General features: G+C 48.1%; 1 protein-coding gene across 1 annotated transcript; it reads left to right on the top strand.

Annotated features, from left to right (window-relative positions):
• Positions 1 to 3,781: 3,781 nt before the first annotated feature.
• Positions 3,782 to 10,550, top strand: ADRB3 (adrenoceptor beta 3). The gene is made up of 3 exons (XM_050940107.1): positions 3,782 to 5,786; positions 8,232 to 8,298; positions 9,864 to 10,550. The coding sequence occupies exons 1-2, from the start codon at positions 4,486 to 4,488 to the stop codon at positions 8,263 to 8,265; spliced, it is 1,335 nt and encodes a 444-aa protein (XP_050796064.1). The 5' UTR covers positions 3,782 to 4,485; the 3' UTR covers positions 8,266 to 8,298; positions 9,864 to 10,550.
• The last annotated feature ends 4,764 nt before the right edge of the window (positions 10,551 to 15,314 follow it).

The raw sequence follows: 15,314 nt of genomic DNA, 5'->3' as shown, positions 1-15,314 counted from the left end.
CAACTTTAAAATAAACAGATTAATACAGCACATGCACCTGTACATATACCACTAAGTATATAACTAACAGACTTTTACATTTTAAGAACACTTTTTAACTACTGGATTATGGGAAACTCTCACGGGAGAGTGCATCAGCTACTTTGTTAGAAGCTCCTGAGATGTGCTGAATTTCAAAATCAAAATCTTGGAGAGCTAAACTCCAACGAAGAAGTTTCTTGTTGTTCCCCTTGGCAGTATGAAGCCACTTTAGCGCAGCATGGTCAGTTTGTAGCTGGAACTGCCATCCCCAAACATATGGGCGTAGCTTTTCCAGGGCGTACACAATGGCGTAGCATTCCTTTTCACTGACTGACCAGTGACTTTCCCTCTCAGACAGTTTCTTGCTGAGAAACACGACAGGATGGAAGTTGTGATCCGTTGCTTCCTGCATGAGAACTGCTCCTATACCACGCTCAGATGCATCCGTGGTTACTAGGAATGGCTTGTCAAAGTTCGGGGCCCTGAGCACAGGGTCAGACATGAGTGTTGCCTTAAGTTGGGTAAAGGCCTTTTGACACTCATCAGTCCACTTAACTGTAGTTGGCTAGGTCTTTTTGGTCAGGTCGGTCAGTGGGGCAGCGATTTGGCTGTAGTGTGGTACAAATCCCCTGTAGTATCCGGCCAAGCCTAAGAAGGATTGGACCTGTTTCTTTGACCTTGGGACAGGCCACTTTTGGATAGCATCCACTTTGGCCTGTAGGGGGTTTATGGTTCCTCAACCCAGATTTGAAAAAGTCTTGTTTCCTGATTGGTCCTCTGGTCAGGTGTTTCAGGTTACTGGTGTTACCCCTTTACAGGTAAAAGAACATTAACCCTTAGCTATCTGTTTATGACAACAGTAGAACCTCAGAGTTAGGAATACCAGAGTTATGAACTGACCGGTCAACCACACGGCTCATTTGGAACTGGAAGTATGCAATCAAGCAGCAGCAGAGACAAAAAATAAAATAAAAATAAAGCAAATACAGTACTGCACTGTGTTAAACATAAACTACTAAAAAAACAAAGCAAAAGCAGCATTTTTCTTCTGCAGAGTAAAGTTTCAAAGCTGTATTAAGTCAATGTTCAGTTGTAAACTTTTGAAAGAACAACCCTAATGTTTTGGGAACACTTCACTTATGAACAAACTCCATTCCCGAGGGGTTTGTAACTCTGAGGTTCTACTGTACTTGTCCCAGCTGCCAAAGCATGAGCATGCATGGGGCTTGCTTTGAGCAGCTCAGCAATGTTCCTAGCAAATTAATACCCGAGTAAGTAATCTGCACCTGATTACAGCACCCTGACCGTTAGGATGCTGCTGAGATGCAGCATCATTCAGCACATGTCTTGAGAGAAAACTGTCCAGAAAACTGTCCAGATCCCTGCTGGTGTAAGTCTCCAAGCCAGGGGTGCAACATCAAAGTATAATGGCCATGGATCTAGCCCAGAGTGCCCAGACAGGGATTGCACCCTGGAGTGTCTGGTATCAGAAACAACTAAACTGAGGGAAATTCTGAGGCCAGAGACCAGATCCTCAGCTAATATAAATTATGGAACTATGCCAATTTACCCCAGCTGGGGATCTGATAACATTCAGAACTCCAAACTAAATCCCAAAATCAGCCTCCAAAGGCTGGGTAGAATGCACCCTGCTAGGAGAAGAACCCAGGGGCTAGTGATCCTCAAATGTTTCTTGCTTCTTATTTTTGGGGCTTTCCAATTTTTGTGCTTCTGTTTCATTGAGTAGCTGGAGGTGCCAAGGAGCCAGCTCCTGCCCTGGTTGCAGTGTCCCATCATAGTTACTGTGCACAGACCATGTGGGTAGGGAGATGGTTCCCAGCACCAGAAGGTGAGCACTCTCATACACCTGGACCAGTGTGGCCCTGTGCTGAGATGGGAGATCCTGGGTTAGCAGGCCAGGGTAGGGTGGAGCCTGGAAAGGGACTGTGGAGAAGGGCAAGGGAAGCTCCAGAATGCCCCCAAAGCTGCCCCCCATAACTTTGGTACAGTCTCCAGCAACAGGGAGAGGGGCAGGGATGGCTCAGTGGTTTGAGCATTGGCCTGCTAAACTGAGGGTTGTGAGCTCAACCCTTGAGGGGGCCATTTGGGGAGTGGTCCTGCTTTGAGCAAGGGGTTGGACTCCATGATCTCTTGAGGTTCCTTCAAACTGTGATATTCAATGGGGAAGGGGCTTTCCATTGAGTCCTATGTGCTTTGGATCAGCCGCATCCGTCCCCTTCATAGTGTACCAAAGGACAGCATCTGGAGATGGTACCAAAGTTATGGGGGGCAGCTCTGGGGACATTCTGGAGCTTCCCTTGCTCTTTTCCAGGCTCCACCCTACCCTGGCCTGCTAACCCAGGATCTCCCATCTCAGTGGAGGGCCACACTGGCCCAGGTGTATGAGAGTGCTCACCTTCTGGTGCTGGGAACCATCCCCCTACTCACATGGTCTGTGCACAGTAACTATGATGGGTCACTGCAACCAGGGCAGGAGCTGACTCCTTAGCACCTCCAGCTACTCAAGGAAACATTGGCTCAGTTGGGCTTTACATGAAAGCCGGCGAGTGCACAATGATGAAGACAGAGGTCCAGTCCTAACGCCCTTGACTCAGGACCAGCCATGGCCTTGCACCTCTGACTGCCAGGCACAGAGCTCCTGACCCTGCATGGAAACATCTGCACCAAAAGGAGCGGGCCTTCCGTGGAACAAATGACACATTCCCGCTGCGGTGGCCTCCGCACCTAGGGCCAGTCCCTGTGTGGGGAAGAGCAGGGAACAGGCTGAAGCAGAGAGCGCAGCGCTGGAGCGGGCGCCCCGGGAACAGGCCATTCCCCGGGGCTGAGCAGCCTAAGAGCTGCCGCTGCCCGCCACGGGAATGAAGGGGCGTTTCCTTTCCCGCAAGGATAACAGCGAAACGCAGACGCGTGTCTCTACGAGCCAGGGCCCCCCTGTATAACACGGCCTGTGGGCTGGGGCTATCTGAGCGCAACTCCTGGAATAGTTTAATTCCTGCCAAGTGAAAAGCCCCCCACCCGGCAGAGGAGCGAACGGCCCCCGCCCCAGCCGGCCTCTGCCCCTTCCCCTTGCACACCTCGGAGGAACAATTCGCTTGCCCGCCGCGCCTCTCGGACGTGCGTAACGGGGGGAGTTTTGTCCTGAACTCTGCAGTTATTCGCCGTCTCGGACCTTCCCCGCGAAGTTCTAGCGCCCGGCCAAGTCGGCAGAGGCAGAGAAAAGGGATTCATGGGCCCGTTTGTCTGTCAGTGGAGCTGGCAGTGCACGTGGCCAAACGCCACGGACAGTGGGACGAGAGGTGAGGCGCAATGCCCTCTCGGTGCCCACGAGGCTGTGTGTGAAAACCGCTCCCGAGCGGCAGGGGAGAGCCGGGGAGCCAGCAGAAAGACACACACGCTTTCTTCCTAGGCAATGAGAATGTCGCTCTCCGGGGAGCAGTTTGCTGTCCCTGGCTCCCACCTTTTCGCCCTGGCGAGGGTTTGCGCTCAGCCGAGTTGTGTTCGATGGAGCGCTGGAGGAAATTGATACTTTCCGCCGATTAGAGGGGAATAAACGCCTCGAGCCAAATGCAGAAAAGTGTCGTTCTCGCTCGAGACAATCGTGTCACCTCCGCCCCAGTGTCTGTGCCTGGCGTCCTCGGGTTGTTCCCTCTTCTCTACATGTGCGATTTGCGTTGACAAGGCGGGAGCGTGTGTGTGTGTGTGTGTGTGTGTGTGTGTGTGTGTGTGTGTGTGTGTGTGTGTGTGTTTGACCGGCAGACGGTTGCAGTTTATGTGATGGGCTGTAGTTGCCGCGGTAACCCACCGGGAAAAGGGAGTTTGCTTGTTTTGCAGCTGTTGTGGTGCTGAGCAGATCTGCCAGGCGCAAAGTACCCGCGGAGAAAGTCTGCTCTTGTGCTGGCACACGGGTTCTTCTCCTGCCTGAAAGTGTCCTCTCTGCAATGGGCAGACAGCGGGGCAGCAGAGGAAAGGCACGGGGCTGTGGAGAGAGGAAGGGACGCAGGAGCAGGAGAGTTAAATTCTCAGCCCCAGGAGAAAGGTGCAGGGGAAGGAAGGGGCAAATGCTGGACTCCAATATTTAAAATCCCCGCGGGGCAGCAGAGAAAGGAGGGAAGGGAACAGACCCGGAAAGACAGATGCAAATGGGCGTGTTCCGGGCTGCTTTTCTTTTTTTCAACGACCCTACGAGTGGGGCAGCCCAGCTGTGTCCTGTGCCTTTAAGGGCTCCTCCTCTGAGCAGTGCCACCGGGGTGTGTGTAGGGGGGAGCCCATCCCCTGCTGCAGCCTTTTCAGTGCTCCCGGAGAGATGACCCAGGCTCAAGAAGCCGCTCACACACCCTGTATGGAGCCGAAACTCCGAGCGCTGCGGGGAGTTTGCAATTAAAAGCTGGCGCCCCGCGGAGACAGGGGCGCACGGAGAGGCGCGCACGGAGCTCTCCAGCGGAGATGGCTCCTTGGCCCGAGAGCAACGCCACCTCCTGGGGGGACGCAACCACCAACTGCACGGGGGCCGGCAGCCTGAGCCAGCAGTGGGCCGTCGGGGCCGCCCTGAGCCTCACGGTGCTGGTGATCGCGGCCGGCAACCTGCTGGTGATCCTGGCCATCGCCAAGACGCCGCGCCTGCAGACCATGACCAACGTGTTCGTCACCTCGCTGGCCTGCGCCGACCTGATCATGGGCTTGCTGGTGGTGCCGCCGGGGGCCACCATCGTGCTGAGCGGCCACTGGCCCTACGGCACCACCGTGTGCGAGCTGTGGACCTCGCTGGACGTGCTGTGCGTCACCGCCAGCATCGAGACCCTGTGCGCCATCGCCGTGGACCGGTACCTGGCCATCACCTCGCCGCTGCAGTACGAGGCGCTGGTGACCAAGGGCCGGGCGCGGGCCGTGGTGTGTCTGGTCTGGGCCATCTCCGCCTTCGTCTCCTTCCTGCCCATCATGAACCACTGGTGGCGGGACGGGGCGGACGAGGAAGCGCTGCGCTGCTACCAGAACCCGCGCTGCTGCGACTTCGTCACCAACATGCCCTACGCCATCCTCTCCTCCATCATCTCCTTCTACGTGCCGCTGCTGGTCATGCTCTTCGTCTACGCGCGGGTCTTCGCCGTGGCCAGCAGGCAGATCAGCCTCATCGAGCGGGACAAGGTCCGCTTCCTCCAGGAGCCCCCCAGCCCCGGCGCCAAGGGCCCCCGCCGGAGGAGACCCTCCCGCCTCATGGCCATGAGGGAGCACAAGGCGCTCAAGACCCTGGGCATCATCATGGGCACCTTCACCCTCTGCTGGCTGCCCTTCTTCGTGGCCAACATCGTCAAGGTCTTCTACAGGTCCCTCGTCCCCGGCCAGGTCTTCCTCTTCCTCAACTGGCTGGGCTACGTCAACTCCGCCTTCAACCCCATCATCTACTGCCGCAGCCCCGACTTCAGGAGCGCCTTCAAGAAGCTGCTCTGCTGCCCGCGGAGCGCGGACCGCCGGCTGCACGCCGTCTCCAGGGACCTCCGCCGGTGCCCCTGCGCCTTCGCTTCCCAGGAGGCCTCCCCTGCGGACAGCAAGCCGCTGGAGCAGGGGCAGCAGCCCGGGCAGGCGGCGGAGGAGGACGGGGGAACCAGCAGCAGCAGCAGCCGCTCGAGTAGCAGGACTGAGAACAACCTCTCCTACCGCCAAAGCAATGGGCATGGCAATGCCCAGCGCCCTCTTAGGGAGGCCCAGCTGCAGGGGACTCAGATCACGCTGTGTCTGCAGCTGGAAGAGTAGGTATCAGAGCCTGCAAAGGGGGGACGGTTAGAGCTGGGCTGGGGCGAGCTTCTGGCTTCGCAGGAGGTCAGTGCAAAGTACTGGGAGCTGATGCTTGGAGCAGAGCAGTGTGTGTGTGTGTGGCGGGGCGGTTCAGACAGAACTGGCTCCACTCCTGGAAGAGTTTAAGCCAGGGGTAGTTGGTTATTTTTTGTCAAGGTCCAAATTTCTTGGCCAAGGTATAGTCAAGGTCCAGATTGCAGAGAAAATAAAAAAACCCACAAAGATAATAAGTAAATAAAAAGATTTCTGTTCAAAAGGCTCTAATGGGTCCAGATTTGGCCTGTTGTCTGACCCCTGGTGTAAGCAGTCACTCTGGCTGCAAAGCCCTGGTTGTAGAGGCTCTGCCACCCTTCCAGACCAGCGCAGTGTCACTGGCTGTTTTAAAGCAGGCTGAGATTTCCATTTCACGCTGGGGATGCCTTTCCCTAGCTAATCCAAGTGTCTGCTGGGACAATGCAAACAGCAGGCTATCCAGGAGATTGTTTATCCATCGGTTGGAAAGGGTGTTTTCCGCCAGCAACAGATGAGCTGGCAGAGATGCCTGGACCAGCAACTGGTGCTGTTGTAGTGACCTTGCTCTTTGGAAAGAGGCACCTTCGGAAAACCACATCTAAAATCCAGTTAGTCACTTCCAAATTTAATTTGTTATGGGAAATCCCTGATATTAGCTAGTATCTGGAAGGGAATGAAGGCCAGATTTGTAAAGGTTTTAAAGGCAAATGGTACCTAGGGGGCTTTTCAAAAGTACCTGTCTTTAAAATTCCTGCATTTGATCTATATTTCCCTGCTTCCAGTTTGATTTGCGTAGTTGTTGTTTTTCAGTCTAATCTAATCTAACGTAGCCTAATTATTTCTAAATTTTGAATGCCCCCATTTTATCTTAAAATTAGAGCTTTTGGGAGATTGATCAGGTAAATAAAATGTCAGTGATAACAAAAAAAATCACATTTTTCTGTGTTTTTCCAACAAACTTTACTAAAAGTGAAATTAGCTGTGTAAACACACAAAAATCAGGATTGTCCTTCAGAAAGAACAGAAGAAATTGGAGTTTGGTCACTTTTATACATAAATAACATCCAGTAACTTCTTGCAGAGAACAGGAACTTCAATTGTATATTTGCTCAGTTCTGGCACTGTCTCTGGAATAAGCTTTTAGTTTCACTCTGATGTGAGGGTTGGGTTTCTCGTGTGTTTTCCGAAGCACCATGTTCTCTGGGAGTGCACTGCCATTCACAGGCTAGCTATCCCTTTCTGATCAGTGACCTAAAAAAACACAGGTGCTTTGAAAGCATAAGTTCATAGGGATTGTTGACAATTACTTTTATTATTTATTAATAATACTAATTATTTCCAGGACAAACCATGAAGTCCCGACTGAGTCCTAGAACTAGTTTAAAATGCTTCCATGGGATTTTCTGGAAAACTTTGACTGAGTTTGCAACATTTTGAAATTTCATCAGAATGTTTCAATTGTCAAATGTTTTCATGCAACTTTATAGGAAGTCAACCTGCTCCCTGCACATGCACACACTTGTCAATTATTATTTAATTGGAAAAAATAGGTGGGAGGAGGGTTGTTGATCAATAATAGAACTTTCAATGGCATGTTTTGCCTAACTCAAAATTCAGGAAATGTTGATAACTCTATTTAGTCCTTAGTGAAGCAGAACTGCAGTTGGCTGTAATGGGAGATCTCTCTGTGTATGGACTGACTAGGGGCTTCAGGATTCTGTCTTGTGTTGGCAGTGCACCACTAGAGAACACAGTGCTTTGGGAAACACCCTAGAAATACAGGGCACCTGCTGGAAGGCTTTGCAGTGTAAAGCACACAACTGAAATACAAGGGGCATCATTTCAAGGGCACGAAGGCATAGAGGCACTGTGAATGAAGAGATGAGTGAAGCCATAATGCAGAGTCCTCACAGAAGAAGTGGGTTTTAAGGAGGGATTAATCCATTACATACTCCCTGATTAATTTATCATAGAAGCAGTCAGTTTCATGCATGTGAGTAAAGCAGAGAGACTGTAGCTGTGATAGATTTAATAGGTGAAAGAAAGCTGAGTGCTTGTTAGTTTGAAGACATGGTGTGTCTGTTTTGGAGCACAAATGTGCACAAATGAAGCAGAGTTACTCTGAAGAACACATCACACCAAATGCAATTTCTCAAGGTTTTCAAGACAGGGGTGAAATCTTGGTCCCATTAAAATCAGTGGCAAAACTCCCAGTGACTTCAGGATTCCATCTAGACTCTTTTGCATCTTGAAGCAAATGACACCATACATCATACTTGTTTGTCTGGCTATTCCCTTGATGTGGCCATTATAAACATGCACAAGTAAATGCTAGAAATTACGTGTAAAAGATCTGATTATTAATTTATTGTCTTTTTTTTTTTAAGATTTACCTGCAATGAAGCAAAAGCAGGTCCTTGAGTGTGCTTGAAAGGGAAGGAAAAAGAGAAGAGTGTAAGTATAGATTTTTAATCACCTGGAAAATGTTGTGATATTCCAACTACTAGCAGCATCAAATTTTCAGAAGAGCTCAGAGCTAGATTTCCAAGTGCACCTGCACTCAACATCAGGTTTTCAATAGAGCTCAGTACCAAACGTACACCCAATGTGCTGAGCTCATTTGAAAATCCGGTCACCAATTTAAGCTTTGTGAATGGAATTTAACATCTTTAAACATGATTTAGACAAGGAAGCCACAGCCCTGAATTTCCTTTTGAAGTTGTTTATCCTAGTGAGATATGATTCTAATCCATGGTCACTGGTTTACACTTTCATGTGGAATTATCACACCATTATCTAATAATGCTTAGTACATAAAGATAATAGAGAAAATAAGAAGGGATGGGCAAAGGCCTAGATCCTCGAAGTTATTTAGCTGCCTAACTTCACTGAAATCTGTGGAAGTCAGGAGCCTTAATACCTTTGAGGCTCTGGGCCAAAATTCTTTGGCACCCTTTGGGATAGGAGGCACTGCAGAAGTGTTTATTTCTGTAAGTCAGTTTGGATAAAACCAGCACCAGTGACTGGGAAATGTCTGGAGTTCATAGTTTGGGTTTGGATAATGTCAAAAAATTCCCATGCTTCTTTCTCCAAATTGCCTGAGTGTGTAAAATGGGGCTTCTGAACAGACTTCTCCAGGAGAGTGCTGGGACCTCTGCTTGTATTCCTGGCTGGAAACTAGGAAAAAAAAATATCAGAAACAAACATTTCAGAACCTTGAAGATCATTCAGTCCAAATGTTACACTAATAGTTGAAGGTACAGAGGGCTTCTTATCTGATCATTATTGATTCCCTAAGCTCTCAGGAAAACCACCCCAAACATTTGCCCCAAAGTGACCTGGAGGAGAAACTTTTCTGAGACTTGAAGAAATTCTCTTCACTTTTTTGGTTGATTTGTTTGTGCTGCCCCCTGTGTCTCCTGGAGTGTGTCTGGGCTGAGAGTAGAGATAGTGAAATGTCACCAGAATGTAGAAAGGTATCTTGGTCCATCTGAAGTTGGGAAGTACCAGGAAGCTTTCGGGAAAAACCTGCTCCGATTATATTTCCAGAATAGAAGTGCAGAAACCAAGGTGCCAAGCCATTTGAGGTTTGCCCATCCTATCTTAGCAGCAGCTACAAGCTTACTAGGCTCAATGGAAGTGAAGGTCCCCACTGTGTCAATACAGCTCTTCATGCTCCTGTGTAGGGTATGGATCCTGATCCAACAAAGCACTTAAGCACATGCTTAACTTTAAGTGTGTGAGTAGTTCCAGTGATTGCTATGTTACTCTATATATTACTAACACATTTGAGTTACTATATTGTATATGCTTTTGCTTCCACATGATGCATTTATTTGAACTTCAATGGGACTTAAGCCTGGGCTTAAAGTTAAGCATGTGTTTAAGATCTTTGTTATGTCAGGGCCTAGGATGCTGACACCTTGAGAGTGGTTTATATTATAAATCATTTTTGTTCAGAATTCATTCACTATTCTTCTTTCAAACCACAGTCAATTCTTTCTCTTCCTTTCTTCCAGGAATGTGTCAAAGCCCTCTACTGGGCTGTTGATCTTGGCTTGTGTGCCAGCTACTATCCACCTGAAAAAAGGAATTAGACATGTAGATCCATAGTCTTTTTACTTTTGATGTTGACTCAGGTATTTTGAACGCACATACTTTAATTTCCTTACTGTTTCTCCAGGCTTGGACATAGTGTAGAGGAAACTGTGCCTTATAGAAAAATGATACATAGGAGAGGCATGTCTTAAAACAATTTTTCCTGTATGCATGGCAAAAGTGTAGGAAAGAGGTGGCCTTTTGCTGTCATTAGTTGTTTTCAGCAAAAGCCCTTGACAAGTGTTGGAATTATATCAGGGTCCCAGTGGGCTAAGCCTAGATAATTTACTATGACCTCAATATCTCTAGTGATGGCTAGCTAGAGTCAGGTCTAGAAACAGCCCCAGTGCCTCTTGTGATGTGAAGTTGGACTCAATATAAGAGACCTCCCTCTCCAGGGCTAGGCAGCTGAATTCCAGTACTGCTCAGGACACTAATTAGATGAAGAACTGACCGACCTAAATGTGAACAGTGTGTGTAATCTTCAAAGATGTTCCAAGGGAAGAAGGCATGAAGATGTTTCCTGAATAGATTGCAAGAGAAATTACTACCTCAGAAGCAGTACTTCAGAATGCAGCTGGAGTTTGACTTTGGTAGCCAGACGTGGATTCACACGTGCTAGGGTTTTGATACACTGGGCCTGATTCTCCCCTGTGCTTTGTGCTGTCATTTACAACTATGCGCAGTGGATGTAAAATGCTACCAAAGAAGAATACACAGGTGTAAATGACTACACAAGGTGTAAGGCTGGGCAGAATTGGGCCCAGGATGCTGAGGTAATGGACTGTGTGAACATTTATAGCCTAGAAGCATAAACTTGGTGCATCAAATGTGACTGAACTGTTGATGGAACTTTTATTTTCCTTTTCTGATCCAAATGTTGCTGAAGATGCGTGCACAGAACATGGCTGAACCCACTCACTGCAGGGGCCCTGGCAGAAGGGAAGAAGGGCCTCTCACAAACAAGAGACCTTTCCACAATCTTCTATCCAATTTCAATCTCCGAATCGGTGCTAGTTTGGGCAGAGTCAGAGCTGGGCCTGGGGAAAAACATAGGGTGTGTCTACACTGCAATTACAAACCCGCCGCTGGCCCAGGCCAGCTGACCCGACTCATGGGGTTTGGGCTTAGGTCTGTTTAATTGTAGAGTAGAAGTGCAGGTGCAGACTGGAGCCCAGGCTCTAGGACCCTGCAAGGTGGAAGGGTCCCTGAGCTAAGGCTGCAGCCAGAGCCTGAACATCTACACCACAATTAAACGAGCCCCTTAACCCGAGTCAGCCAGCATGGGCCAGCTGGGAGTTTTTAATTGCAGTGTAGTCAGACCTTTAAAGGCCTGAATGCTACAGCGTGAGCTTGCAGTAATACATTTAGCAAATAGTAATGCAAAGAAGAGAAAACTAGAGGAGGGGACTTGGAAAGTCATTAAATATTTACCCGCAGCTCCTCAAAGGTACTTAGGCAGCTAACTCCCATTAATTTCAATGGGAGTTGGGCACCTAAATATAGGATCTGTTCCTTAGCGTCAGGAGAAAATGAGTTCTGAATGGGTGGGGATCCTCTGAGCACAGGAAGGATATGGACAAAAATGCTAATTCAAATATTTTAAACAATATTCTTATGTCACAAAGGAAACTGATTAGTAAATTGGATTGGCTGTAGATGGTTAAAAAACATCAACACTTTGCTACAACCAGTGCTGGAGGGGAGAACAATGTGGTGTTAGCGTCAGGTTCGAAATGCCTGAACTTCCTAGAATGTCATGTGTGACTCTTGCAAGGGAGCTCTAGCCCTGTGCCTGCTAAAGGGGTTACATAGAAATTCCATGGAGGTCTTTTTAGATGAACCCTTACAAGACAAGATTCTCTTTGCTCTGCCTGGGCATAAAACTTCCCTTGGCACTTTTTGTGAGAGTCAGAGGTTGGCCAAACTCCTCCACCTCCTCCATCTGTGCAGTGTGATATGTACATGTTGGCTGTAGCCCTCCCCTCCAGAGGCAGCTGCACTTTAGCTGTGCTGGGTGTATATGGTTAGCAAAACGTTTTAGGATTCTCCAGGATAAAAGGTATTATTCTTGCTAGTACACACTCAGCAAGGGAGATATTAACTTGGACAGGAAACAACCATCCAGCTAATCTCTGGGCCCCTGACACAACCCCACAATAAAGTAGTAACTACATTATGTTCTGTGCACCTGGGGCTGGACCCTGCCAGGCATGGAGCACTTGGGAGAGAGCACCTTGTAGGACTGGACCAATAGGGCTCCTCATATTGCTCTTGGTTTCTGAGATGGGTCCTGCAATCTCTAAGGCTCAGATCCCCAAAGGGATTTAGTCATCTAACTTCTACTGAAACCAGTGGGAGTTAGGAGCCTAAAAACCTTTGTGGAGCTGGGCCTAAGGGCCTTTCTTTAGAGGCTCTGTGTGCCCACAACTCCCAGCCAGTTGAGTGGGAGCTGCAGATACTCAGCACTTCTGAAAATCAGGGCACCAGGGCCTATTCCAGCTCCCATGGAGGCCACAGTGCAGGCCCTAAGGCAGAGAAGCTGAATCCTAGCTCTGTCTTCAGGCCCAAGCCCCAAATGGTGATTGCAGGTCTCCATGAATAGCCGTACAGATACTAATCTTACATCTGAATGTGAATCCAGTAGAACCTCAGAATTACAAACTGACTGACCAACCACACACCTCATTTGGAACTGGAAGTACACAGTCAGGGAGCAGCAGAGAGAAAAAAAGCAAATACAGTACAGCGCTGTTTTAAACGTAAACTACTAATAAAACAAAGCGAAAGCAGCATTTTTCTTCTGCATAGTAAAGTTTCAAAGCTGTATGAAGTCAATGTTCCATTGCAAATTTTTGAAAGAACAACCCTAACATTTTGTTCAGTTACAAATGTTTCAGAGTTACAAACAACCTCCATTCCCGAGGTGTTCATAACTCTGAGGTTCTACTGTACAGGCCAAAATCACAGTGCTGGAAGGTCTGCAGCTCCTTGAAGCAATAGCAGTGTATGCATTTGAGGCCTGAGTCTTATTTTGCCCATGGTACAACGCTGGAATCATGGAAAGGAGCCCCAGAGTGGCTAATTTACTCTCACTTGAAGGCAACTTTGCACTGCTGGAGTGGTGAAAAGTGGTCTTAGTGTAAATGAGACTCAAACCCTTGGACTCCATCCTGCATGAGAGCTACATAGACATTGTACACATTATCCAATGTAAATAGCATTACGTACAAATATGCCCTTGTATTTATGGTGGTGTGCATATACCCTGCTAGCTTGTTATATCTTTCTCTGGGATGTTTTTGGTTGTAAATATGATGGTGATTGTCATTTTCCCCTCTTGTGAAATAAGCTTTCAAAAATTCCCAACAGTCACTTGTAAATAAATATGTATACCTAAAAACATGTGTATCGAGGTGTTTCTTTTATACAGGAAGAACCGTCTGCGGTTCTTCTCAGACCTGGCTTTGGAGCAGTCTACGCTTTGGGAACAACATAGCTCCAGTGGTCAGATTCCACTGAAGTAGCACAATTTCTGTCTCCTACGGTGGCTTCGCTGATATCAGATATGGGATTCAACAGGTAAGCACAGAGGTGATTAGTGTAGCTGTCCAGTGCAAGAGGACACAAATGCCAGCCCTGGAAAAGGGAGATTTTCCAAGGCATAAAGGGCAGTTCGACACCCAACTCTCAGGGCTGGTTTACACTGGGAATTTACAGGGGCATAACAACATTGTTCTGAAGTGAGAATTCTGTCAACCTAACTACCACCTCTTGGGGAGGTGGAGTACCTATGCCAAGGGGAGAACCCCTTCAGTAGGTAGTGTCTACACTGAAGCATGACAGCAGTGCTGCTGTAGCATTTCAAGTGTAGACGAGCCCTCATCGGCTTTCAGTGGGAACTGGGCACCTAACTCATTTATACCTTTGAAACCAGCTCCCCATTTTGCAGTAAAGGAGGTGCTTTTTCCAGGAACTCAGTGTTATTTAATGTAATTCACCCTTCAGGGCAGGCAACCCCTTTTGGCCCAGAGAGATTTCCTTGAGCAGTGGTTGCAACTCCAGGAGGCTCCGTAGTAAAGCAGTCTAGAGAGATCTATGCTTTCCACTAGAGAGCAGGATCCTTGGGCTCATGTGAAATCAACAGAGCTTTGTGCATGGATTTACTTCCAGGCCAGAGACCACCGTTTCTCATTAAGCTTTAAGATTTCGACAAGTGCTTAAACTTGTTCTTGAGACCCCAGATTAAAGCTTACTTTGCCTTCGTTAGCCAGGGTTGGTAGTGCAGATCCATAGAGTATGTATGATTGGCACAACTTTAACAAACTGCCTCGCTGGGCCTGACATTCTGGGTTTGATATCAGAGTTTTTCTTCTCTTGGGACCTCAGAGCAGCCCAAGCACAATAAACACTTTAGAGTGCTAAGAGAGAACAGGCAGTTATAACGATTTCCACAGTAACTGGAAGCAATGCCACAAACAAAAGATTATTGAGATATCAGATTGGGGAAAACCTGAGGAGCAGATGTTGAATAGGCAGAAGAAACCTTGGCCAATATGCATGGAACTGAGGTGATAAGCTCTCTCCTGCTGGGGCCAAGATGAAAGGAGACCCTTAAAAATGAAACTTGCCAAAAATCCTGCAGCCTCCAGCAATCAAAGCATGCAGAGTTTGAAGTTATTGTTGGGTGAGCCTGCCCTGAAAAACAATGAGCTTGTTAGCAGTAAAAATCCTCTTGCCATACAAATGTTCTAAGCAATTAATAAAAAAAGGGGAGAGATGTCCACAGCAGAGATGGATAAGGGCCAGTTCATCAGGGAAGTTCTTTAGCATGCTGCTTCTAGCAGGTGTTCAGAAGGCATTAGCTGGACAACGTTTGTCATTCAAGACATTGTTGGTAGCTTCCATGGGGCTGTATTTTGCCTGGTCTCCATGTCCACCAGGGGTAAGTCAAGTAGCAATCAGCTTAATCTGCAGCAAGGAGATTGAGGTTAGAGTTTAGGAAAAACTTGCTAACTCCAAAGATAATGAAATGCTGGAATCAGTTACTAAGGGAGGTTGTGGAATCCCCTCATTGGAGGTTTTTAAGAACAGGTGAGACAGACACCTGTCAGGGGTGGGCTAGGTATACTTGGCCTTGCCTCCATGCAAGGAGGTGGACTAGGTAACCTCTTGAGGTCTGAGCCCTGTAGTAAAATGAGGCCCAGAAACAAACTTTTGTCAGAGGCCCAGTCTGAGGCCTAAAGCCTAAACCAAAGTACTTCCAGGCGCTGCTAAGCAAAAGCTGGGCTGTGAGCCAGAGGCAGGCCTCACTCACAGAAGTTGGCAAGAAGAGGGCTGCTAGAAGCAAGTGCATCTTAAAGACAGGGTCA

Source organism: Gopherus flavomarginatus, chromosome 2 (genome assembly GCF_025201925.1).
Source record: "Gopherus flavomarginatus isolate rGopFla2 chromosome 2, rGopFla2.mat.asm, whole genome shotgun sequence".
NCBI classification, from domain to species: Eukaryota; Metazoa; Chordata; order Testudines; family Testudinidae; genus Gopherus; species Gopherus flavomarginatus.
The sequence above is the reverse complement of the archived record's forward strand: the minus strand, read 5'-3'. Positions and strand labels throughout refer to the sequence as shown.

Bases quoted from the DNA above. Each gene is read 5' to 3' on its own strand.
- ADRB3 (XM_050940107.1), top strand. From the start codon at position 4,486: ATGGCTCCTTGGCCCGAGAGCAACGCCACCTCCTGGGGGGACGCAACC. The intron at 5,787-8,231 runs GTAGGTATCAGA...TTTTTTTTTAAG, and splicing joins CTGTGTCTGCAGCTGGAAGA to ATTTACCTGCAATGAAGCAA.